The sequence below is a fragment of the Mixophyes fleayi genome, chromosome 4 (genome assembly GCF_038048845.1).
Source record: "Mixophyes fleayi isolate aMixFle1 chromosome 4, aMixFle1.hap1, whole genome shotgun sequence".
NCBI classification, from domain to species: Eukaryota; Metazoa; Chordata; class Amphibia; order Anura; family Limnodynastidae; genus Mixophyes; species Mixophyes fleayi.
This window is the reverse complement of record NC_134405.1, coordinates 97,040,605-97,066,788: the sequence shown is the minus strand read 5'-3', so window position 1 is coordinate 97,066,788 and position 26,184 is coordinate 97,040,605. Positions and strand designations below refer to the sequence as shown.

Below are 26,184 nucleotides of genomic sequence, written 5' to 3'. Positions count from 1 at the left end.
GCCTTATCTGTGAGGAGTTTGTATGTTCTCCCCGTGTTTGCGTGGGTTTCCTCCGGGTGCTCCAGTTTCCTCCCACACTCCAAAAACATACTGGTAGGTTATTTGGCTGCTATCAAATTGACCCTAGTCTGTCTGTCTTTGTGTGTGTGTGTTATAGGCAACTTAGACTGTAAGCCCCAATGGGGCAGGGACTGATGTGAGTTCTCTGTACAGCGCTGCGGAATTAGTGGCGCTATATAAATAAATGATGATGATAAAAGCTATCCGGCTATTTTCTGAACCATGATCTGGGTTTTGTTTTAATAAAATGCAAACAAAATCCCAAGAGCCCGGTAGCAAACGTGCTTGGAAATTTCCTTTTTATTTATGCACATCCTCCCTGACACACATCTGCACATTGGCTTCTGCTCTTAGTGACTGGCTCCTAAATGCTATATTATTTTGTCCCCCTTCGATTAAATCATAACGACTGCTCTATACATCAGTAATGTGTCAGGAATACTGATGTGCTTCTCTTGGTCACTCATTGCCTATACTATAACCCAGACCACAAAAGAACACAAGTAATGTGGACAAATATGAAGTAACGTCTAGCAACTCACCAGATTTTATTGATTACTATTCCTTGGCAGTTTAGGAAATCACATAAAATCTCTTGCTGCTGTGGGTTGGAGCACATTTGTGCACATACCACTCCTATTAAGAAGTAGTTTATGGGAAGAGAGACAAAGAAACTGGGCACCTCAAAGCAACGCCTGCCTCTTATGGGATCATTAGACATTGGAATCAATAACACTTTGTTCTCTCTTCTGTTACTTTATGTGTGAAGGATAGGAAGTGGTTTGTTCTCTTTGTGATTGCTTACTGAGGAATAAAATGCATTCCATAAACTGATACAAAATAATAGAAGCTCTATTGTTTAACAGTGAAAATAATCATTTTGATAAACTTTCTCATTACGGATGAAGGCCCTGCGTACAATTGCCTTCCTGGCAAGTCTTGGCATTACTGCTAGAACATCCACATGTAGAAGAAATAAAACCATACGATGCATTGGTAACATTGTGTTCTCTGAGATAAAACAAGTTCATTGTTGGTGGGGACAAGTGTGTGCAAATCCATGACTATTAAGAATTGTCAAATGTTTCTGTCTGATTTCCTATGTGTCAGATATTGGCTATTCTACACCTTTCCTTCATGTGTTACTTGATTGTTCATTGAAAAGATGTAAATGGTAATAGAGACTTTGAGCTTATTTAGTTTATGGCCCTATAATATTAACTGCCTGTCCGCTAGTTGATATGGATGCGTTTAGACTATTGACCTTGTCATTTTTTTTCCAGTTTTTAAATAGCTGCTTGGTTTTGTGAAAGTAGATTAGATGGGTCAGAATGACAGTGCATTCTCTTAGATAATATACAGGCAATTTAGACACATGGCTGTTTAATATTAACTGTGTCCCCTGTCATACTGCACTTATTTCTTTTCTTTTTTCTACTCTCGTTTCCCTGGCTGATTGCTTCAAAAGTTAACAAGTTTGAGGAATCGCAACTTTCAAATAATTATATCCTACCAAATCCTCAGTGTTAGGCCTGCACACTGTAACACATCTAGTTGTTGGCATTTCCCAAGGTCAAAATAAAAAGTTAACTATAATAGTAGTTTCTGAATTTAATAATTACAAGATAAACTGAGCCCACATCTTTAAATGCCTTAAAAGCAAGTAAAGTCCGTTGGTATGTCAATAAAGGACACCTTTCAAAACTTACTGGACAAAAAAAATGGTATGTTCGTTGGCCATTGGTGGGAAGTATGTTGTGTATATTCAGGCAAGTCGTTCCAAAAGTTGAAAATAGCAATTGATTTTGTAACAAAGTGTGAAATTGGGTCATGGGTTATATTAGCAGGTTGTGGTTATTTAAAACGCAAGTAGAAAAATACACCCATTGCACTGCAGAGCAATATAGCTGATTGTACTTGGCAATGACCAGCATATAACATAGTAACATAATAACATAGTAACATAGTTGATGAGGTTGAAAAAAGACACCAGTCCATTAAGTTCAACCTATTTTGGATCTCCTGCGATCCTGCACTTATATTTGAAATTAATCCAGAGTAAACAACCGCCAATCTGTTTCAATTGTGAAAATCCCCCCAGACTCAATATTGCAGTCCTATTTTTACCCTATATCCACTACTATCCTTCATTTTAATTAACGGTCGTATCCCTGGATACACCTTTCCGCTAAAAATTTGTCTAACCCTTTCGTAAACATATCTACTGAATCTGCCATCGCAACCTTCCCTGGCAATGAATTCCATATCTTGACTGCCCTTACTGTAAAGAACCCCTTCCTTTGCTGGTCGTGAAATTTCCTCTCCTCTAACCTTAGGGGGTGACCATGTGTCCTGTGTATGGTCCTTGGGGGTAAAAAGTTCCCATGAAAGTTCTCTGTATTGACCCCTAATGTATTTGTACATAGTAATCATATCTCCCCTTAGACGCCTCTTTTCTAAAGTAAACATGCCTAAACTGGCTAACATTTCCTCATAACTTAATGACTCCATACCCTTTATCAATTTTGTCGCCCTTCTCTGAACCCTTTCTAGTTCTAAATTATCTTTTTTATAGAGTGGTGCCCAGAACTGTACTGCATATTCAAGATGAGGTCTTACCAACGATTTATACAGTGGCAAAATTACACTGTCTTCCCTTGCATCTATGCCCCTTTTTATGCATGCCTATACTTTGTTTGCCCTTGCAGCTGCTGCTTGACATTGAGCACTTTTGCTAAGTCTACTGTCTACGAGCACTCCCAAATCCTTTTCCATTATAGATTCTCCTAAATTAATTCCATTTAATTTATAGATTGTGTTCTTGTTTTTGATCCCTGAATGCAGAACCTTACATTTTATATGTGTTAAACCTCATATTCCATTTAGCCGCCCAATCCTCCAGTTTATTTAAGTCCCTCTGTAGAGAAGCTACATCTTGCTCTGATTTTATTACCTTACAGAGTTTAGTGTCATCTGCAAAAATAGAAACTTTACTCTCTAAACCATCACTAAGGTCATTAATGAATATATTAAAAAGGAGTGGTCCCAGCACGGAACTTTGAGGTACTCCACTTAAGACTTTTGACCAATTAGAAAATGTTCCATTTATCACAACTCTCTGTTCCCTATTCTCTAACCAGTTTTCGATCAAAGTACAAATGTTGATTCCTAGACCCAGTTCCCTTATTTTGTAAACCAACCTCTTGTGTGGCACTGTATCAAAGGCCTTTGCAAAATCTAAGTAGACCACATCTATAACTTTAGCCAATTGTACCATCCATGTGCCCATTATATTTTAATAGCCCTGCTACCCCACACATAATTTGCCAGCCTGTACGCATATAACTATAATATACAGATGGGCACAGCATTCCGTATTGCTGTGCTATTCCAGTGTCCTGAGCTTCTACACAGAAGCCCTGATCTGAAAGGTTTCCAGCTATTCTAAAAAAACAAAATTCCGACCCAAACTCTATCTCAAATTACCGTCCCATCTCTCAGCTCCCTTGCCCCTCCAAGCTTCTAGAGAGACTTGCCTACACTCGCCTCTCACGCTTTCTTTCCGCAAACAACCTGTTGGATCCTCTTCAGTCTGGCTTTCGTTCTCAACACTCCACAGAGACTGCGCTGACCAAGGTTGTCAATGATCTGATCACTGCTAAGACTGAACGCCATTACTCTCTCCTAATTCTCCTGGATCTTTCGGCTGCATTTGACACCGTTGACCACTCTTCTCATACAAACGCTGCAATCCCTAGGTCTTCAAGACACTGTTCTATCCTGGTTCTCATCCTACCTCTCTAATCGCTCTTTCACTGTTAATTTCTCTGGAGCCACCTCTACTCCGCTTCCCCTATCAGTTAGAGTACCACAAGGCTCAGTGCTAGGTCCTCTGCTGTTCTCTATCTATACCGCTTCTCTTGGAAATCTAGTAAGTTCCTTTGGCTTTCAGTATCATCTCTATGCGGATGATACCCAAATTTATCTATCCTCTCCTGATCTCTCACCATCTGTGTTGTCCCGTGTAACTGACTGTCTTTCTGCCATTTCATCTTGGATGTCCTCTCGCCAACTCAAACTTAATCTTTCTAAAACAGAGTTAATAATATTCCCACCCACCAACAAGAGCATACCTGACATTTCTATCTCTGTTGATAACATGACCATAAATCCCACCCCACAAGCTCGCTGCCTAGGTGTAATCCTTGATTCACACCTATCCTTTGTTCCCCACATTGACTCTATATCTAAATCATGCTACATACATCTAAAGAACATTTCCAGAATCCGCACATATCTCACGCAAGACACTGCTAAAACCTTAATTCATGCACTTATCATCTCCTGCATTGACTATTGCAATTCCCTCCTTACTGGTCTTCCCAAAAACAGACTCAAACCCCTAAAATCTATTTTGCTGCGGAAAGACTGATTTTCCTTGCAAATCGCTATTCCTCTGTTGAATCACTCTGTATGTCTCTACACTGGCTGCCTGTCTTCTACCGAATCCAATATAAAATACTTTTACTAACCTACAAGGCCATCAACAAAGCTGTACCAACATACATCTCCTCTCTTGTCTCAAAATATCTCCCAACTCGGCAACTCCGTTCTGCAAAAGATCTGCGTCTCTCATCCACCCTCATTACATCCTCCCATTCCCAGTTACAGGACTTTTTTTGGGCTGCACCCACTCTATGGAACTCTCTCCCTCGCACAATAAGACTCTCCTCTGGTCTACAAACTTTCAAGCGTTCTCTGAAAACCTACCTATTCAGACAAGCTTATAATATTCCTCAACCACCCTCTTAACCTCACTACCTTTAGCCTGTTACCGCCTGTTACACAATTTCACACAAGACAACTACCCCCTGACCAACATTGTTGTGTGACAGGATCATTTAGCTTATGAGTCACTTTTACCTTTGCAGTCTGGCTGGGCCAAGATGCAAAATGTATACTTAACCTCATGTGTCAATCTCCCATTGTCCCATAGATTGTAAGCTTGCGAGCAGGGCCTTCTCACCTATTTGTCTGTTTTACCCAGTTTGTTTATTAGTTTATTATGTTTGTCCCCAATTGTAAAGAGCTACGGAATATGTTGGCGCTATATAAATAAATGATGATGATAGTGTAGAAGTGTGGTTCTGGCCATAGTTAATAGCGCAGCATCATAGAACCCTGCACCTGGGAACTCTAAACACCGGGAGCTGGTTGTTCCTGACTGATGTAATATAGAGCAGACTGCCATGCACAGCTCATTTGAAGTGTGGGGGTGGTGACTGTTTAGTGTGGCAGAGCATAGAAGCAAGGTTTATGAATAGACACCAGGGGTCAGTTGTATGCCAGAAAGCCCTATAACGGCACCATGATGTAGACAAATGGTTTCAGTGGATGATATAGCATTAGTCAGGTCCGACGCCACAAAAGCCATAATTGGACAAACCCTTCAATTCTTTTATTCTATGTAGACAAAGAATACTACACTTACACTCTGTGACCTAACACAATTTTGAATTATTCTCTTAAATATAAACAAACTGGATATAAAGACATTTACCATTCAGCATTTCTAAGGACAGATCTTAAAATCCTGACTATTCCTGGAAGTGGGGGACAGCGGGTAACCACACTACAGGTTACAAATTGCACTTGACCACTAGTTTATAAAATTCCTATGTCATTTAAGCATCATAAAGATGTTTGATTACCTTGGTTGTAAAACTAATATAACTTTTACTGCTAGACTTTTTCTGCTGTGACATGTGCTTAATAGCATGTCTGACTTCTGAGGTGCTGTAAGGCTGGGTACACACTACAGAAAATTTCTCCAGATGCGATATCGTTAATGATTTTACAAACGACTGAAAGTCCCGATCAGCATGCTGATTCATGTGTACACAGTATACACATTATACAAGATTTACCTTCAGATATGTGCTCTTCATCTGTCGTAACTGTCTGTTGACATGATCCTGACTCTGCACACTCCATGGAGATCTGCCTACACTGGTGTTCGTGAGTCCATTGTTTATAGAGATTTTTAGTCCGTTTTTATATAATCAAATCAAACGGTACAATGTGCTTTGGTACGATAAAACATGATCATGGGAGCGTACACACTAATATTATACCGGACCTAACAGTGGTTTATCATGTGATTGGCACAATTATTGGGTGAAAATCCTGCAGTGTGTACCCAGCCCAAGTTATGTCTTTGGCTTTGGCTCGTTCAGTTCAGCTGGGCTGTAATTGTTTTTTTTACATTTAGAAATTAGGTTCCCTGAAATAGATGTAGGACAAGTCCTGTAAAGCAAGAGCAGCAGAAAAATCTCCATACTTTCCAAACTCATTTTGGAGTGTGGGAGTAAACCGGAGCACCCGGAGGAAACCCACGCAAACACGGGGAGAACATACAAACTCCTCACAGATAAGGCCGTGGTTGGGAATTGAACTCATGACCCCAGTGCTGTGAGGCAGATGTGTTAACCACTGAGCCACCGTGCTCAATAGAGCCCTGGAGAAAGCTCCATGTAGCCGTTTTTCCCAGACTTCATCTTTCATCTCAAAACACTGGCCAAAAACTGGGGATGTGTTCACCACAAGGACTAATGTGAAGCCACACACACAGCTTGCAGCCTCCATTTAGGCCATTTCCTTCCAGAGCTCATACAGTGGTGACCAACAGCATGTCTGGTTAGTTGGGAGTAAAGCTTTAAGTCCAGCTAACCCAGGGTAATGGAGCCTAGCAGCCATATTGAGATATGTCCGCTGATCACGCAGGTTGTACAGCTAAACTAGGATAACGAAGGAAAACTGGAGTCTGAGTCCACCTTCTGTCAGCAAGGCTATTTAGAGCATCAAGCCAAGGTCTTGTCTGTGATGAGGGAAATTCAGGCAGCAGAATTTGGGGGAATTAAAAAATTGAGTTAATTACAAAAAAAACCTCAAATGTTGTTTTCACATAAATGGTTTCCACCTTGTTATCATATGTACGTCGTATATATGGAGTCAGACAACCACTATTTCAGTTGTTTTGTCGTTCATGTAATGTATATAATATACAGCCCTGATCAGTGGCCTAACTATGGCAATAGCAGACTATGCAACTGCTGTAGGGCCCAGCCTAATAGGCAGCTCAACAAAAGAGAGAGCATGTGCTTGGTGCGGACATTTATGGTGCATTTGTGTAATATAAATATTAAAGGATGAATGTAAATATATATATTTTTTTTATATGAACAGGTTATATAATGTATATAGAGACAGGCAGACAAAAAGATGACATCAACCATGTTTGCCAATCCATCCTTTCAACTACTGCCATTATTAACGTTTATTTATATGTCCGTAGCACCGTACAGAAGAAGAATGTAAAATAATGAAAAAAAATATATATATATATATATATATATATATATATATATATATATATATATATATACGCTGTACATGTATGCCATATGTATATTTTACAAGTCCTGTTTTTCATTAAAACAAGGTAAAATACAGACCACCTCTAATCAGCCATAGATCCTGAATAGTTTGTGTCAGTAAAAGCAGAAATGGGTTGGCAGTCCTGTCGTCTGACTACCTACATTTACTTCTAGCCTTTACAGAGAGAACATAAGTCCATGTCTATCATTGGCTGATCAGCTCACTTTAACAAATGTTTGGGAGCCCTGACCAGCCCTCTAATATACTCTATAACCTATTTTTTTCCGTGGCACTTCTCAAAGGTGGAATGTGCACCTATTCATGTGCTAAATAGACAGGGGCATTTGCACTTTACTAAATTACCTTTTAGGGCTAGATTTACTAAGCTGCGGGTTTGAAAAAGTGGGGATGTTGCCTATAGCAACCAATCAAATTCTAGCTATCATTTTGTAGAAGGTACTAACTAAATGAAAGCTAGAATCTGATTGGTTGCTATAGGCAACATCCCCACTATTTCAAACCCGCAGCTTAGTAAATCTTACCCTTAGTGTGCCTTATTGGAGGTGTGGATGTACAGGTTACTAATATTTACAGCACACTAAATTATACTTTTATATATCTAAGCTGACTGTCGGTGCTATAGCCCAAAAAAAAATCTACAAGGAACAGTCCCTTAATCTTACACAATATTTGAAAGTGAGCTGTGTGTGCTCTGATTTTATCAGTGATCATCAGGCTCGCTGCTTGTATATTTTATATAAATTTATTTATAAATAGTATTAAGGTTCGAAATATACACATAATGAGGCATTAGTTAATATTAAACATTAAATCACAAGGGTTAACACTCCTGTCCATCTAGTCTTAATGTATTGTATGCTGTACAGTACTTATTTAACTTAAATTATTACTTTTTCACTGTACATTTTCCCTAGTGAGGTGTATTAAATGTATCCTTTTTACCTTAGCACTTTCCTTGTCGCTGTGCCAATTTAACAATTTAAATAGTTACTCCCCCCCCATTACGTGCTGAATTGTGTCCGAGGTATTCCATGGAGAATAACATGTCCAAGTTGACAGGTCTGTAAATGTTATTATAGATTTTGCCCCAAGTAGTAAACTTACAATAATAGTACACAATAGTGTAACAATCTGCAGCTGTGGTAACTGGGCACACCTCATACACATGAAGGAAAACTGTGGAGTGTTCCTGTAGTAGTGACGGAATTAAGAATAAGAGGACCTATTAAGTGTTGGTGTTTCAATAAAGACACATTAAGACTATTTTGTGATAACAATAAATCACTTATCCCAGCCTAATTTATGAGAAGTGAAGCTTCTGGGTATAAGTGGTGTATTTTGTCTGGGTAGGGTTTATATTTATGACTGCTTAAAATAATGTTAAAAGAACCCTACCGTGAGCCACAATATATTATTTAAAATTAATATATTTTTATGGTTGTCAAGGTTAATGGTTTGTATAAGCAGTAAAAGTTACACACTGCACTATCGCCTATTATCAAAATGATTATAACCGATATCTGAGGCCTTGTTAAACTGTGACCTAATGACATAGGCAGGCAGCGCAAAGCAAATCTAACTTTTATTGCTCATACTAAATCTTTAATGCCAAGAAGATAACTTTCCTCAAGTATTGATAAAGTCCACATCAGACTGCTGGCCTTCTTCCCGCCTTGGTAAATCGTTAAGTCAGAGCTCTCAGGCACCTAGAATTGGGGTGTTGACAAACAGCTGCCTGTCTCCTTTCTCTAACACTCACTTGTCATTTGTCAGTATTAGACCTGGGACACAGAGATGATGTTTCATTGTACGGAATGAATACTTCTTTCTTAACCCCATGCCCTCTGCATAGATGGTATTGTCTGACACCGACCAGTAAATGTAGGAATTAGATCTGCTGACAGTGCTGGAAGACATCCAGCTTACTTTGGGTTCAGTTCCTTGTAGTGTGGGGATCTAAGAGTAATAAATGGATGCAAATTTGCAGCCACCACAGTTAACTCTAGCCACAAGTCAGTGCCTTTTGGTAATCGAAGAGGCTCAGCTCTACTTGAACTGTTTGCAGTCACTTCTGTCGATTACTACTAGGTACTAAGTTCTTGTGGGGAGAACATCTCTTTGAAAGAGAGCCTCTGCATTTTTATGCCGTCTCCCTGGCCTGTGCTCTGTTCTGTTTAGCTGTGGTTTGACTAAACCTTGTCCAACAACATCTAAAATGTTTGGCTTTTTTTCATTGCCACGTTAAGTGTCTTCTCAACCATGGCAATTATTTTTGCAAAAGGATGCTTATGAGCCCTTTCCAATGGTGGTTGTACTGTAACTGGGATGGGTTTTCTGGTTTATATAGAACAAGCCCTACAGAACTTTTTTATGGCTAGGTGGACTCCGGGCCAATAAAACCAGTGTAGAATTTTTTCTCTAGTTTTATCTTCCCCTAAGTGTCTGCCACCCACTTTAGTGTGTACAGTTTTTAACACGAACGGTTCATGAACCTTTGGAACTACTAATTTTTCTATCTTTCTCCCATTTACAGTAGCCATTCGAAACAGTACATCATTTTTTACAACAATGGCGTACGGCCTGCCGAGGTGACAGGTCTTGCAATACCACCACCAACATAAATAGCCAATTTAAAGACATGCTGTAAATTCACATCATTTATTTGGTCACGTGCAAAGTTCGGCAGATGTAACCGTTCAGGAAATTTAGACTGGTCCATACCCTCATCTGAAGGCAATGCATGGCCTGAATGGCCGCATGGCCATTAGCTATTGCAATTATTGGCTGCTCCGCTCTGGGCAACAAATGACACCTCTGCAATTGCTTGACCTTTTTCCCCATCCTTCTTGATGTCGGAACTTTATTCTCCCGAACATCACTCTGGTTCAGGTTTTGTGGCAGAGCATTACACTTTTTTTCTCTCCTTTATCCTCAAGCTTGTCCATTTAGGCTGGACCTTCAGCCATTGATTCCCATTTATAGTAACAGGATAAAGAGTCCTGTCAGTATTTCTTGGCAATCCCATGGGCACAGAGAACTTTTACTTTCGGCAATTTGTGAGCTAGAACTTTTGGCAGTATAGAGCTGGAAACCAAGGTCTGTTCACTACTCTAATCTACCAGAGTCACCACCCGATGGTGATTCACAGAAACAGCCACGTGGAATAAGCAGAACTTCCTGCAACTGGAGTCAATACAGCTGCTCAGATAGATCCATTTTGTGCGCCAGTGAACAGTCCACAAGTTCAATGGAGGTTGGACATTGTGCCCGCAAATGTACAGGCTCTACGCACTCAAAGCATATTGAACCCAAAGCAGTTGTGGCAGATAAGCGATGTCTATTCTGATTGTTGATCCTTGAAGACATCCTGAAGACAGGTGCGAGAACCTATCTGATATGGTTAGTTGCAAATTATTATTTGGTACGCATAATTATCATTTCGGTTATAGGATTCTGGTTGCTATAATACTACACTATGAGGTGCCCTGCCTTCTTTTTCTTTTAGACTTGTTTCCAGACTTACCATCTGTCATTCTGCAACGTGGCAGCCGCTTGCAAACAAGATAGTGAAATTAGTGTTTATCTTGAAAGACATTCATTGGACTTGATTCTGGAACTAGCGCCTCCTTGTAGAATTTTTACTACATACGTCTGAGGGTAGGACTGCATTGCCAACCTTGGGAGCTCTCAGTCCAAACCTCGGATGCAATTATCAATAGCCAGAATTTTGATCATTCTGACCACAGTGTTCTTTTCTGACTGCAACCAATTTTTAAGTGTTTTACAAAGTTCAGCAAGCTGTGCACGGACCGGCAAACCTTTGGACAGTCTCCAGTCATGATACTGTTGGCCTCGCCTGCTCTGGTGACTCCAATTCTTGCCAGAATAGCAGTTTTCAGCTGCTGTAATTACCAGCCTTGTCCGTGTCCAAGTCTATACAGGTAGATAGGGAGCTATATGCTCAGCTCAACTCTCATGTGGCCCTTTTGGCTCAAGTGGCAGCATTTTCAAATGCTACCAGATGTGGTTTCACATCATTATTAGACGTTAATTTCTGCAGCATGGTTGCACATGCAGCCTCCCTGTCACGTCTCCCCTCAGCAAACTCCTCGCGGAGAAGACTCCTGTGCTGCTGCCAAATTCACCAAGGCTCTTATTACATCTTCCATTTCCACAGAAGTTTGGGTTGGGAAGCCGATTCATTAATCAGCTTAATGAATCAGCAGGTGTGGCATTACAATAACCAGCAGTTTTTAAAACTTTTGCTTTCTTTGTAAACCAAACAGGCTGCTCCATAGGTCAGTTTTTTTGCTTTTTCCTACAATACAGCAATTTGTCCCCACTGCAATTGATAGCTTTGTTACTGTTTCTTACTTGATAGTGGCATTGAACACATTTCAATCACCACAATTGCATCTGGTTGGTTGGGTGGAGAGAAAGTTCTGGCTGTCCTTTGCAATCCTATGATGACACTACCATGATACTGACAGCCGGCAGATGACATCACAACAACTTGTTGCTTGGAAAAATTGGGCTTTTTATTGCTCATGTCATAAATATCATCTGTGCTACCAGGAGACCCTCGCTCTTACAAGACACAGTTCACCTGCCTAGTCACCGGCCAACTAGCTGGCATTGGTCGCTCCGCCCACAGGAATAGACAGTCTTTTAACCTCCACCCAAGCACTACAAACAGAAAACCAATTGTACCCACGTGTTTGTGCTGTAAGGGACACTAAGAGGGAATTTAACCCTATTTGCAGCGTGTTCCTGCAGACTCCTTGTGTTTTTACTCAGTGGTCAAAGTGGAAATTTAAAGGTGTTATGAAAAATAAAATGAGAATGTAATTGAATGCAATTTTATAGTTTTACAATGAAGGCTGTAGGAAAAGTGGCGGTATCATCATTTGTTTATATAGCACCACTGATTCCGCAGCGCTGTACAGAGAACTCATTCACATCAGTCTCTGCCCCATTGGAGCGTACAGTCTAAATTCCCTAACACACACACACACACACACACACACACACACTAGGGTCAATTTTGATTGCAGCCAATTAACCTACAAGTATGTGTTTGGAGTGTGGGAGGAAACCGGAGCACCCGGAGGAAGCCCATGCAAACAAGGGGAGAACATACAAACTACACACAGATAAGGGCATTGTCGGGAATTGAACTCATGACCCCAGTGCTGTGAGGCAGAAGTGCTAACCACTTAGCCACCGTGTGGCATATCGCCGTATACACCCCCACTTCGACCACTGTTTTCACCTATCCCTCTATTGGAGAGGTGTGGCAAATATGCCTCTTTGTTGCATGGTATACAGGGCATTACTGGGTTACTGAGTAGGGTATTGTTTATATATGCTGGGTAATCTTGTTGGATGTTACTGGTACATGCTGCACTCTGCTGGCAATATCTATCCCTAATGATTCAGCTATGAGCATCACATGTTTGTGTTTTGGGCCCTGGCTCCTTTTAACTTCTAGAGAAATTTGCCCAGCCCTGATTTTAGAGTTGTCTTTTATAGGTGTAACCGCAAAAGTTTTAGTTTACCGTTTTGCTGCAATAATTGGATATATTTGATTACAGTCACATGATTTCAAAAGATGTTTGTGTTTTAATTTCACACACAGACATTTAAGAAAGGCAGTGAGTGACATGCTGGCCTATCCTTTGGGTTCTCAACACCAGTGACTGTTTATTGAGCCTTCAGATAGGCACATGTTTAGGTGAGCCAAACCGTGGAATGTTTTAGAAACCAGTAGTGCTTCTCCCACTACTTCCTGTACAGGAAACTAAAACAGTACATGAATCTAATTCCTTCAAACTTAAATTTAGGTTTCGTCTTGCCAAAAAAAGAAAAATAAACTATGAGTATTTGCTGTTTTTGTAGTGTAGATTTTTTTTTTTTCTACTTCAGATAAAAATATTCTTCCTTTTTTCCTGAAAAAAGCTTTGAGTGCTTGGTAGAGTATTTTACATCACTTTGGATATAGTGATGTTGATAGTACATGTTCTTTAACCTTTTCATGACTGGGGTATTTTTAGATCTGTGTGACATTTCAGTCTTGCTAGGTTGCATTTAAACCGAGTCATGTTTTAACTATTTTGTGCATCTTGGCAAATGTTACATTGTTTTATTATTTCAGGACATGCAGGGCTTATTATTATTTCAGGACATGCAGGGCTTATTATTATTTCAGGACATGCAGGGCTTATTATTATTTCAGGACATGCAGGGCTTATTATTATTTCAGGACATGCAGGGCTTATTATTTCAGGACATGCAGGGCTTATTATTATTTCAGTACATGCAGGGCTTATTATTATTTCAGGACATGCAGGGCTTATTTGTTCGCATAATTGAATAAATATATTTTTAATTTTAAGTGCTTTTATATAGGAAATGGTCTAATACATAGCAATATGAATGCTTTCACATGATTTACTTTGCCCCAATTGTAAAATTAACCCAGTGCAATCTCAGAAATGTATCCAATAAATTAATCATTTTATTTTCCCAAGTATAGTAATACCGAACATAAGTACATTTCTGTCTAACCATCTATCACCAGCAATAGTAGGTTCTGTCTAACTGGGATTTATCAGCAGCTTACATGTCAGTCATGTTTGATCCAGGTTACTCTGGATCTTTAAGTGGTGGCAGGTAAGGAAGGTCCAATCTACCCTGTAGCTTCTTGGGCTTCGTTCACTCAGGAATTCCTGAACACAAGGAGCCCAAGTAATGTGCCCTGGCCACTGCAATGAATCCTGAGATTGGCATTGTCAGCCAGGTTACTTTTTATGGGTTGTCCTACCATATCGAGCTGACATTCATTAGTGTTAGCCTGGCTCAAAGCCATCTTGCTACCTTTTGCATATTTACAGATTTCAGGCAGGAACAGGTTAAAGCAGTGGTTCCTAAACTGTGTGCCTAGGATCCCTGGGGTGCCTCGGCAATCTCACAGGGGTACCTCAGCCAGGGCCAGTGGTAAGCATGGCAGGGGACTGCTTGGTAATTATTTTGGCTTAGGTGTGCCTTGAAAAAATTATGGAGATCCTAAGGGTGCCTCGAACTGAAAAAGTTTGGGATCCACTGGTTTAAAGTGTACAAGTCCTCTACACACATTGAATGATGTATCTTGTGGGCTGGACTAATATTCTTAAGGATGCTGTCTATTAATACAATAGGGACTAGTGACCTGAGCTGCATTGTGCCTTAGTGATGTCACTAGTACTTTGTGAACCAAAAGATTGGATTATCATGAATATTGGTTGCCCATGCTGCATGTAGAAGATAGTTATTTATCAATGAGGCAAGCTTATCTCAGCTTTCATGCCCTTTTGAAGGACAAAGCAGTTGATGACCGTCAATATGATAAACACTACGAAAATGCTCTGTGATTGCATTTGCATGCTAGGCTTTGTTAATTGTTCCTTCGTTTGGATTAACAATAATTCAAAGTTCAAAAACAAGTGGAGATGAGCTAATGATTTCTCCTTTATTACACTATACAAAACCATTTAGAGTTCAGCCGTTTCAGTCATCTCAGTTGTGTAGTCACTTGTGTTTTACTGTGGGGAGTTGTAAAGTAAGTACGGCTGTTAATGTTCACATTCCCGAAATGGAAAAACTATTTATAAAATGTGTTTACAAATTATCCTTGCTCTAGAATGACTCCTATATCTTGGAAAGTATCAAAACCAGTGGTGGGTCGGGGCTTTGCTAATTTCAGATGATTGTTAAGGACAGCTATGGCAAGTTCAACATTATCTAAATAAAAAAGGTGTCTGTAACTTTCATATGGATAGTTCTCTTGACTGTCTTCTAAACACATTATATAATCGCTAACTAAAGAATGAAGGTGGTCAAATGAAAGTGACACAAAATGTGTAGCTTATGCCTACATTGCATTATTATTTCACCCGTTCACTGCCGTCCGTCATCACCAGCTATTTATATAGCGCCACTAATTCCGCAGCGCTGTACAGAGAATTCATTCACATCAGTCCCTGTCCCATTGGAGCTTACAGTCCCTAACATACACACACAGACAGAGAGATATTAAGGTCAATTTGATAGCAGCCAATTAACCTACTAGTATGTTTTTGGAGTGTGGGAGTAAACCGGAGAACCCGGAGGAAACCCAGGCAAACACGGGGAGAACATACACACTCCACACAGATAAGGCCATGGTTGGGAATTGTACTCATGACTCCAGTGCTGTGAGGCAGAGGTGCTAACCACTAAGCCACCGTGCTCACCATACACATTTTAGTGCACATCCCTCAAATGCACACAGCAAGTTTAATGCCAATCTCTTGTGTATAAAAACTGCATAAAAGTATCTGTTGTATAATGTACAATAATGAGTCTGCTATTAATTCGTGTTTGTTTCTCTGTTTGCAGGTTTTTGTGGAGACCTTGGATAAATGCTTTGACAGCGTGTGTGAACTTGACTTAATCTTTAATGTGGATAAGGTGGGTCACAAAGAGCACTTTTAAAGTGGACCTGTCAGCTCTGCATATTGTGGACAAAATTAATATTCGTGAGAATGTAATCTATCAATTTACTAGGAATCAATACCTTATGCTTATGTCAAGATCATAAATGTTAGTCAAGCAGTGCTAAAGTTATGTCACTGGTTTCAAGAAAATTGCTAGGTTGTATACTGCTTATGGATGCATCCGCTCTGAAGGGGACAAATTCAATGTAAAATACAAAATATATTTTTTTTTATATTGTTTAAAAAATATTTTTTATTCAACAAAATATGGTTCCAAAAATATGATTTTATGCAAATGTATTTAAAGCTGTTTGTGTATTATAGGATTTTTTTCTTTCTTGCTTAAAATATGCATTTTGCATGTTCCACTTATTTCTAATGTATGTTGAAAATAAGACATCCTGCTAAAAGCGCAGAATGCTCTGTTTTTCACAATACTAGCACTGAATCTAGGGCAAGTGATGGGTAATTTCCGTACTAGCATATATCTTTAACCACTCAGACAGTGGTGCGATGGGCATCGTGGTGCACAGTGGTGAGCGTTACTGCTTCACAGCGCTGGGGTCACAAGTTCAATTCCATCCGAGTTTGTATGTTCTCCCATTGTTTGCATGGATTTCTTCTGGGTGCTCTGATTTCCTTCCACAGTCCAAAAACATACTGATACATAATTGATGTATTGGGCATGCAAACAACCTTTATTATAAGATGCTCAGATTTTGAAATACATTAGCTGAGAATTATAAACTTTTAAACTTTGCACCTACATAAAGGAGGTGCAAGTTGTGGACTTGATGATTGTTGCATCTTTGCACCTGACACCTAATTTTCAGGTTTCTAACATTGAAGTACAGGGTGCTGAAACCTTAAGAAAAGTAAATACAAAAATAAAACTGATATATGTAGAAATATATAAAAGTACACTGTCTATTGTATGTATCCATATTGATCTGAACACCTGCAAGTTAATGCGAATTTCTAATCAGCCATTCATGTGGTAGAAACCCAATGCATAAAAGCATGCAAACATGGTCAAACATTGCAGTTGTTTTTCAAACCAAATTTCAGAAGAAATGTGATCTAAGTGACTTTTACTATCTGATCTATTTGGGATTTTTACTCACAACAGTCTTTAGAGTTTACAGAGAACGGTGCTCAAAACCAGAATCATCCAGTGAGTGGCAGTTCTGTGGGTGGAAACTCCTTGTTAATGGGAAGTCATAAGAGAATGGCCAGCCTGGTTCCAGCTGACAGGAAGGTGAATTAACCATGGGTGGTATGCAGAAGAGCATCTCTGAATGCACAGAACATACAACCTTGAAGTGGATGTGCTACACCAGCACACAGCACCCTTGTGACCACAACACAATACACAGCACCCTTGTGACCACAACACAGTACATAGCACCCTTGTGACCGCCATACAACACATAGTACCCTTGGGACCACCACACAATACATAGTACCCTTGGGACCACCACACAATACAGAGGCCAACCTTGTCACCGCCACAGAATAAAGGGCAGCCATGAGACTGCCAACTAATACAAAGAACAACATAAGATTTTTATTGATACAAACACACTGTGCAGTTAATGTGTGAGAACATGATTTTCATACCTCCTGATGCCTCAAGTGGCAGCAGGATATAATCTCCATTGAAAAGTTTGTAATTTTGTTGTAAGAAAAATAACTGATCCCTATGCTACTACACGGGCCATTCACACATGCATATTATATTTTCACTTACTTGTTGGGCCTGTTTTCACATATCCCCAGATGGGCCTGATTTCACATATACCCTGTTGTCGCCTATATCACATATCCCCAGTTGGGCCTGATTTCACATATCCCCTGATGTTGCCTATATCACATATCCCCTGTTGGCTGGCCTGTACATATTTCTGTGGAGAGGCCTGGGACTGCAGCCCCATCAGGCCCATCACCGGTATTGGGGTGTCTGATGTAAGTGGTAGAGTATAATTTGGTGCTTGGAGTGGGTATTGCAGATGGGTGAGCTAAGCTACTTGCTTGATTTTAAGAGCATGGGAAGAAAGGTGAGATTTGTTTCACATGGCTTCAGACAGTCAGATTGTTATTTGTTTTGGGTAATGCGAAGCATGCATGCAGAATTTCCTCTGGTGTTGTAAAAATGACCTCAAATTGTGGACATTGTTTATACTAACTAAACTTTAGTGAATTAATTTCTTAGACCCTTTGGTTTTCTGCAGTATGAAGTTCTGCTCACTTTGCTTGCTTAAAGCAGCCCAATCAGCAGTTACATTTTTTTTTTTATTACACAGAGCAATGAAAAAATATCTAATATGTAATATTGTGCTTTCCATTTGTCCCAGAAATCCACATTTCTGCTGACTTTTATGGCAGCCCTTTTTTTTTAACCAAGTAGATTACTGTATAAGGGGGGAAGGGGGGTGACTGAACTAAAGAACTTGAAGGAATTATAGTAATTTAAACCCTTCATGCCAAAAGGGTTGTCCCCGCTTTTCCATGAGGCTAATTTTCATGTTTTGGTGTTGCATCTGAAATACATATTTTTTTTTTGTTTCTTAGTCTACTACTTTTATTTTAGAGAGCGAATGCTTTATTTTGATTAGTAGTGAACATAATTTTATTTGAAAGATATTCAGTTGGGAAAAACAGACAAATAAAATCAATTTGGCGCTGCTCCAACTGTACACCTTATAGTTTCAAGTGCATTGAAACCAAATACAGGCTGGTAGAAAAATAAAGTGCACCCTCTTTAAAATCTGCGTGTTTACATATCAGGGCATATGTAACAGTCATCTAGTCCTCAGCCAAGGCCTGTTATTTGATAAATCTAATGTCATGTGCCAAATAACACAACATGTTTTACTTTGTCTCTACTTACTTTTTCCCACATTGTTTCTTCATGTTGGTTTATTTGTTTTACCAAGTAAGTACACACTTGTTGCTTCAATAATAATAAAGTATATAATATGTAAAAGTTAAATATTGAAAGTTCCGACTGGGTCACCCAGGTTTGTGGTAACGCCATGCCAATGAGAAAAACACCTGGAATGATCTCTTACAAGCAATTGCTAAGTGCCCTTCAGTGTGGAAGAGGGTATACGGGTGTTTCCAAACAATTTCAAGTTCATCATTCTACAGGGAGAAAGATTATTTACAAATGGAAAATATTGACGCCAATTGGGTCTTTGCAGGAGTGGGCACCCGAGCAAATTCACCCAAAGATCATACCTATGATGCTCTGAGAAATCTCAATGACCCCACACGGTAGACGCAGGGATATACTGTCCTCTGCCAGTATGGAAAATGATAAGATTGATTCTACCATCATTCTACCCTTCTCTCCCAAAAAAATAGTACAGTACCTCTAGAACAATGTACAGTGGACAGACAAAACCAAAGTGGAGTTAATTGGTCTTGATGCACAGAGCAATCAACATGCAGTGTATGGCCACAGCCATCAAGCATGGTTGTCGAAGGGCAGTACGGTGGCACAGTGGTTAGCATTGCTTGCCTCACAGCTCTGGGGTATGATTTCAATTCCGAAGAGGGCGTTACCCATGTCGAGCTTATAAGTTCTCACTGGGTTCCTCCCACAATCCAAAAAAACATACTGTTGGGTAAATAGGCTTCTGATAACATGGACCCGTGTGTGTGTGTGTGTGTGTGTATTTCGGAATTTAAATTGTATGCTCCAGTGGGAAGGGCTGATGTTAATGATTACATATCCTCTGTACAGTGCTATGTAATAAGGTTGGCGCTATTTAACTAATCAATACAAATTTGGTGTCAGGACTTTGAGACCTTGCGAACAGTGAGTCTACATAAACTCCACTTATACCTCAATGTTCTAGAGGAAAATTTGTAAGGCCATCTGTGCAGCAACTCAAGCATTACTGAAAATGGAGCACACAATAGGATAGTGATCGTAAAAATCGACCATCAAATCCACAGCTGAATAGCTGAAATAGTGAGTTTTACAATGGCCAAGTCAAAGTCCAGACCTCAAACGATTTCAGTTGTTGTGACAGGACCATAAGAGAGCTGTACATAAACTAATGCCCTCAAACTCCATGAACTGAAGCAGAGTTGTAAAGAGAGGAGAGCCACAATTCCTCAAATTCCTCATTAACTCAGTCTCCTATATAATACAGAAAATGATTAATTCAGGTTTATGCTGCTAAAGGTGGTTCTGTATTTTCGCACGTGGTTACTTCGTGTTGGCTTAAGTGTTGGTAAATAGATGTCAACAAAATAAAACCTGGTATTTGTTATCTGTCGCATTAAATTAGGCACAGATTTTAACGAGGGTGTAATTTAAAATGGACATTGTGACATTGTCAAATATGGCAGTGTCATGGATACAAATTATTTTGTTGTCACGAGTTAGGAGTTAAGACTATCCAGCAGAGGGCTGGTGTATTTGGGCAGAGGACTGTGGTAGTAGCACACCTCCCAACAGTCCCTATTTCTGTAGGCCAAAATGAGCCTTTACTACCAGAAAAGGGGGAGCATGGGCAGATCAGGGTTTGATTGCTTAAGGGCGTTGGGTCTCATTTGTCCCGATTTTTTTTGCAATCAGGAACGTTGTAATGTATGATCTCCTGGAGTAGAGAGGTGTAAAGTTGGCATGTATGCTCTTATTTTACTTTGGTTTTGTTTTATTTAAAAAGTTTTGACCTACTAGTGACTGTAGAACAAAACATATAGGAGTTCATATAACCATTAAAATAAATAGATAAGTGAGGGTAATGCTGCTTATGAAGTGCAGTCACATGATGAGAGGAGGGGGATGAGAGCAAGTTGGAAGACACAAGAGACTTAAGAAACTTGCACACACACTATTCTATAAATTTTAATTGGAACATCTCATAGAATGTAAGCACACATAACAATCTAAATCTAATAAATTTGGACAGTCTAAAATTCATTTAGATGAAGATGTTTTGTGTGCCACTATTGTAAGATCTTGGTAAATATAATTTTGTTGTACAGAAACGTTAGTTGTATGAATGTGGGCATCTTTAGATAGTGTAAAGGGAAAGGGTTCCCAACTAAGAGCAGTCATGTGAGGCTCATATCTACAGCACCGCTATACAAAATAAAGTTAATATACTGAACTTATTTCACTACAAACATGTTAACTGAAAACAGATTTTGACTCTGTGTTTAAATTGAGCTGGCAGTAAATTAATGTAACTAAGATTCTAAGGAACTAATATGTGCAATTTGTTACAGAGTAAATTATGTAATTGCTTATATTTGGCTTGAGAAGCATTTCTCCTTTTTTTTATCATCAATAATTTTTATTAAGGCTTTAAAAGAAAGGAATGGAGGGGTACATAAATAAGAAAAAGGTGGGGGGGAGTACATAATATTGAGCAGACATAACAATGTATATCACGCCAAACACATGCACAAAGACATGTCAACAATATCTTACCAAGTTGGGAGAAGAAACAAAGTGTTAAGGCTCAGCTCGGGGTTGAAGGTAGATTAGGAAGAGTAGGAGTAAGGAGGTTGTATGATTTCAGGTGGTGGATTAATCTATAACCTTCGCCATCCGTCGTAAATTTGTGCCAAGCCATCCACTTAACAATTGGAGAAGATAGAATCATAGAGTAAGGAGCATCTAATGTCTCCATTTGAAAACTAAAGTGAATTTTCGTAATAACTGTGTGTTGGGTAGGGGGTAATGGCTGCTTCCATTGTTGCGCAATTGCCGCCCTAGTGGCTACCAAAATATGGCCCCAAATATATCTGTAGTGTTTGGGCAATTGATCAGGGTATAGATGAAGAAGAGCAGCAAGAGGTGTCGGGGTTAAGGATATAGAAGTAACTTTCCACGCAAGGTCGAATACCTCATGCCATAAAGGCTGAATACTAGGGCACGAACAAAACACATGTATGAGATCCCCTACACCTCCACAATTGCGCCAAGATAGCTTAGATTAGTATTATTAGATTATTACCCTTAGTCAATTTGGAGTAGAGAAGAGAGGTGGGTGGTTGGAGTGAACCGTTCGGACGGTGGAGGACCCCGATCCAATGCCTCAGCCGCCAGTATATATAAAAATCTTTAGATGAGAGGGCAAACGTATCTTGCAGCTGTGCAAAAGAACAGAGGCCCCCCAGGGCTAAACAGATGCACTAGGGATTAGAGGCCGCCTGTATTCAGCTGGAAATGTCAAAATCAGGAAGAAATGTAGACACAGTGAGGAGAGAAATATTACTAGTCAGGAGGGTAACTTCTGTAGAGGAGCCCGTGGTTCTGTCCCAAACTCTCAGAGCGTCTGCTATAGAGGTTAAGGGTTCAAGCCGATGTTTGGGGAGCCAAATACACTTCCCCTTATTTGACTTGCTCGTTGGCATTTTTGTTGGTTTATATACTTTAGACCTTATTACACCTCATGCAAACTCTATGTTGTCAGAGTGATATCACAATATCCTTCTTGGTACATCTTTCTAATTCATCCATAACAAAGTCATAAAGCAATCTTGATGTATGAAATGTTATATACAGCAATCATAAGAAATGAAATGGCAGGTATAAGAACATGTCAATTGCTGTAGGTTGTGACGTTTTTATGGTTTAGTTTTATCTCTGTTATCGCTCTAGATAAAAAGTTGCTGATGTTTGTTTTCTGAGGTTTTAAACTTGCACAATATATTTTTACCATGCAACTTCACAAGAATAGAGTCTAAGAAACAACCTGAATAATTGCCTCCAAAATAAATAATAGTTAAAAAATTGCTTGAATTGCTAAAATTCAAATAACATCTTATGAGTTGTCCTGCCCAATTTTCCTCCGTGAACGTCCATCATTCAGTATTTGTCATCTTGTACTCTTGTGTAATGTTTGCATATTCTTAATGTGGAAGCCGTATACTTCATAAGAAAATAGCTTGAAGGGTATTTGGAAATATTGTTTTCACTGGGATGGGGTTTATTTTTTAAGGTGAAGTCTCTTACTTTAAGTTTTGTTTCGAGTGTAATTACAAGTAACATGTCAATGTTAGGTGTGGGAGTTTAGAGTTCGATCCTAGAGTTCGAGTGAGATTTATTTTATTCATTAAATTTGGATTCATTTTGTTTTAAATATATTTAAATAAGGATATGACTTTTATGTTTTATTGTATGATTAATGAGAGCCAAGTTTGATACAATTATAGGTGGGAACACTTTGAACTAATCGCTAGGGTCTAGCTGTTACGTATGGGTTTTGATAGGACTGCCGCCTCGATTAGAGTGTTTTTTGTTTATATATGTTTATTGTTTAATTTTGTTGCACTAACACATATTTTATAATTATCAGATTTTTTTTTGTCTGATTTTTATGATTTAAATTGATATAGTATTCATACTATAGTCCATTTTAAGTCTGGACTTAGAAAATGGACTTCGTATGGGCTATAGTCCATACGAAGTCCATTTTCAAATAGTTTATCATGTATGATAAACTAAATTGATTCATTGTTTACATCTATGGTAATGTTAAAAGTGTAATTTTATGTCTTGCTTTTTCTCCTTTTGTCTGCAGAAATTGTGGTTGCCTGTAATTATTGTCAACCAAACAGAACATTACAAATAGTGGCATTGTAATAGGGATTGTAGTTGTTGTTGTTATTTATCTGCTGCCAGGCTAGTCTGTAACGAGAGTGCTTTTGCTGTGTGCCCACCACACTACACAGACCCTACTATCACCACTACCCATAAAAAAAGTTGAAAAAAGGCCTTTCATATTTAGAGCTATAGGAGTGCTTACTAACTTGCATGGTAATAGGTTACTAGCGCTCCATATGCAGTGAATTCCAGGAACCATTCATAGTACACACTGTTTCTTTATACTACTACCGCATTAACCTGCTTTAAACAGGCAGCAATGTTGTTCTTGCCATCCCTTCACATGTGAATGGGGAGTACACAGGTGAGGGGAACTGACAAATAAAGCCTTGACAAGACAAGATGTTTGTGTGTTGAGGCCCTAAAAGAGACATAGTACGTATTACAGTGTAACCGTGCCATAATGTACTTATTAGGAGTTAAAAAAAAATGTATAAAAAATGAAGCACTGTTTTTTTCCATATGGTACAATAAATGTGCTCTATGCAATTTTCTGCATATTATTTTCAATATGCATATTTCACAATTTACACACTAAATATTGATTGGTTTAACAAGAGCCCAATTGTATCCATTGTTTGTAGAACGGTCTGGTATTTTACAGTTTCAACCTTATTAGACCCTGAAATAGAGTAAACTTAATAAGGGACTTGCAATATTTGGAAATTACAAAATAACTAAGGGAAAACTGTTCACTAATAGCAAGGATTGGAAGCAGAAATAGATTGCAAAATGTAGCCCTGAGTAAGTCATGATACTGACGAATAGGTCGCTAAGTAATGAACAGCCCGCTTCTTGCATGCATCATTGTTTTTTGTTTTTAGTGAACACTCAGACAATTTAATTCAAGGAGAAGCTAGATATTGTTTGACTGCAATTGTCTTTCAAATGTTTATTTGCAAAGTTATTTTAAAATGAGTATATTTGATGCTCTTGTTTCTGAAAGACACTACAAGTGCTTTACAAAGCCTGCTGCTTTCCCCCCTTGCTCGTCTATCATAATAGTGTTGTTTGTATCAGGGCTGTCCAATTGGCACTAAATGGATGTGGCTTTTTAGACCCTGTTCATCTCTATCAACCTCCATAGACTGTATGACACCATTTTAATAGTATTCTGTGAGCTGTAACATATGTGCTGTCTTCATGTAAATACTTGGACTTCACTAGTCTACAGCTTTTTTTGCTGCATATCATAGTTCCATGGTGAAGCAGTAGGTGCCAAATTACACACACAAGAAGAATAATGAAGTATTTCTGGATGGAAGCAGCATGAAACTCTTTAACTCTTTAGTCAAGTGTACATGACAAATGGATGTAGTGAGATTTGTTTTCCTCTGGATATAAATTATTAGCAGGACCTGTGCAACATTGTTTTATTCAGTGTTCTAAAGAGATACATTCTCAAAAAAAAAAAAAGCTTTGCATTGATGTGTCATCAGTTTATATATTGTGTCCAAGGTTGCTGCTGTCTTGAGCTTGAACATATATTTGTTACAGAAACATAGAAACATTGAATTTGACAGCAGATAAGAACCGCTTGGCCCATCTAGTCTGCCCATTTTTTATTAACCTATGGCAGGCTTGGCTAACCTGTGGCATTCCAGGTGCTGTGAAACTACAAGTCCCAGCATGCTTTGCCAATATATAGCAGCTTATTGCTGGAAGGGTATGCTGGGACTTGTAGTTTCACAACGCCTGGAGTGCCACAGGTTAGCCAAGCCTGGAGTATGGTAAGCTCAAACCCTATTTGAGCCTTTATTCTTTGTAAGGATATTCTTATGTCTATTCCAAGCATGTTTAAATTGCTCTACTGTATTAGCCTCTACAAACTCTGATGGGAGGCTATTCCATTAATGGACGAGTATTCAGCTGTCACATCAAGTGAACAAACATCTGTTTTACTTAGCTGACCTTTAGTTATTTAGTTAATTTGGCAGATTATTTCTATCTTTATGTAAGTACCTATCAATTTCCAGGGAGTTATAAAAGTTTATTTTTAGACTTTAGATAATTACTTGACCCAGAGTTACACTGATTAGTATGGAAGTATAACAAAATAGTAATCTGGGGATATAGCGTCTTTCCACCATTCAGGAACTTGTGTATTCATGTGCACAGGTGAAATGTACTATTCTGTCAGTGCATCGAGTGTCCACACTCATTGACACTGTAATGATTGCACTGTCTGGAACATTAACAGAGATAACTCACTGTTCCCAGTAGGTCACAGCTGTGGTTTCCCAGATGATCTATGAACATTACATAAATGTTAACAAGTTAGATATATGAACATGATTTCTTATAGAGATGAGTTCAACACCACATTCTTCCTACACCAGTTTGACCATAGCTTCGTGTATTAGGGTCACATCCCTTACTTTTAGTGAGATACATTTTGCGCATTCCTGTGCACATTTGGAGAAGCATATTTCTATGTGCACTGCAAACGATATAATACAAAGCTTCACACACACAAAAGTGGTGCATGTAAGTAAGACACTACTGAAGCCCCCTCACTCA

At 39.1% G+C, this 26,184-nt stretch overlaps 1 protein-coding gene across 2 annotated transcripts in view; it reads left to right on the top strand.

Moving 5' to 3' along the window:
• The window catches only part of AP3S2 (adaptor related protein complex 3 subunit sigma 2), a 56,469-nt gene that overhangs the window by 7,200 nt on the left and 23,085 nt on the right, over window positions 1-26,184 (top strand). The window contains exon 4 of one of the 2 annotated variants that reach the window (XM_075207802.1): window positions 15,934-16,005. The exons of the other annotated variant lie outside the window; for it this stretch is intronic. Within the exon in view, the coding sequence (XP_075063903.1) occupies window positions 15,934-16,005 (72 nt within the window). The remainder of the gene's footprint in view (window positions 1-15,933; window positions 16,006-26,184) is intronic. 2 annotated transcript variants of the gene reach the window in all.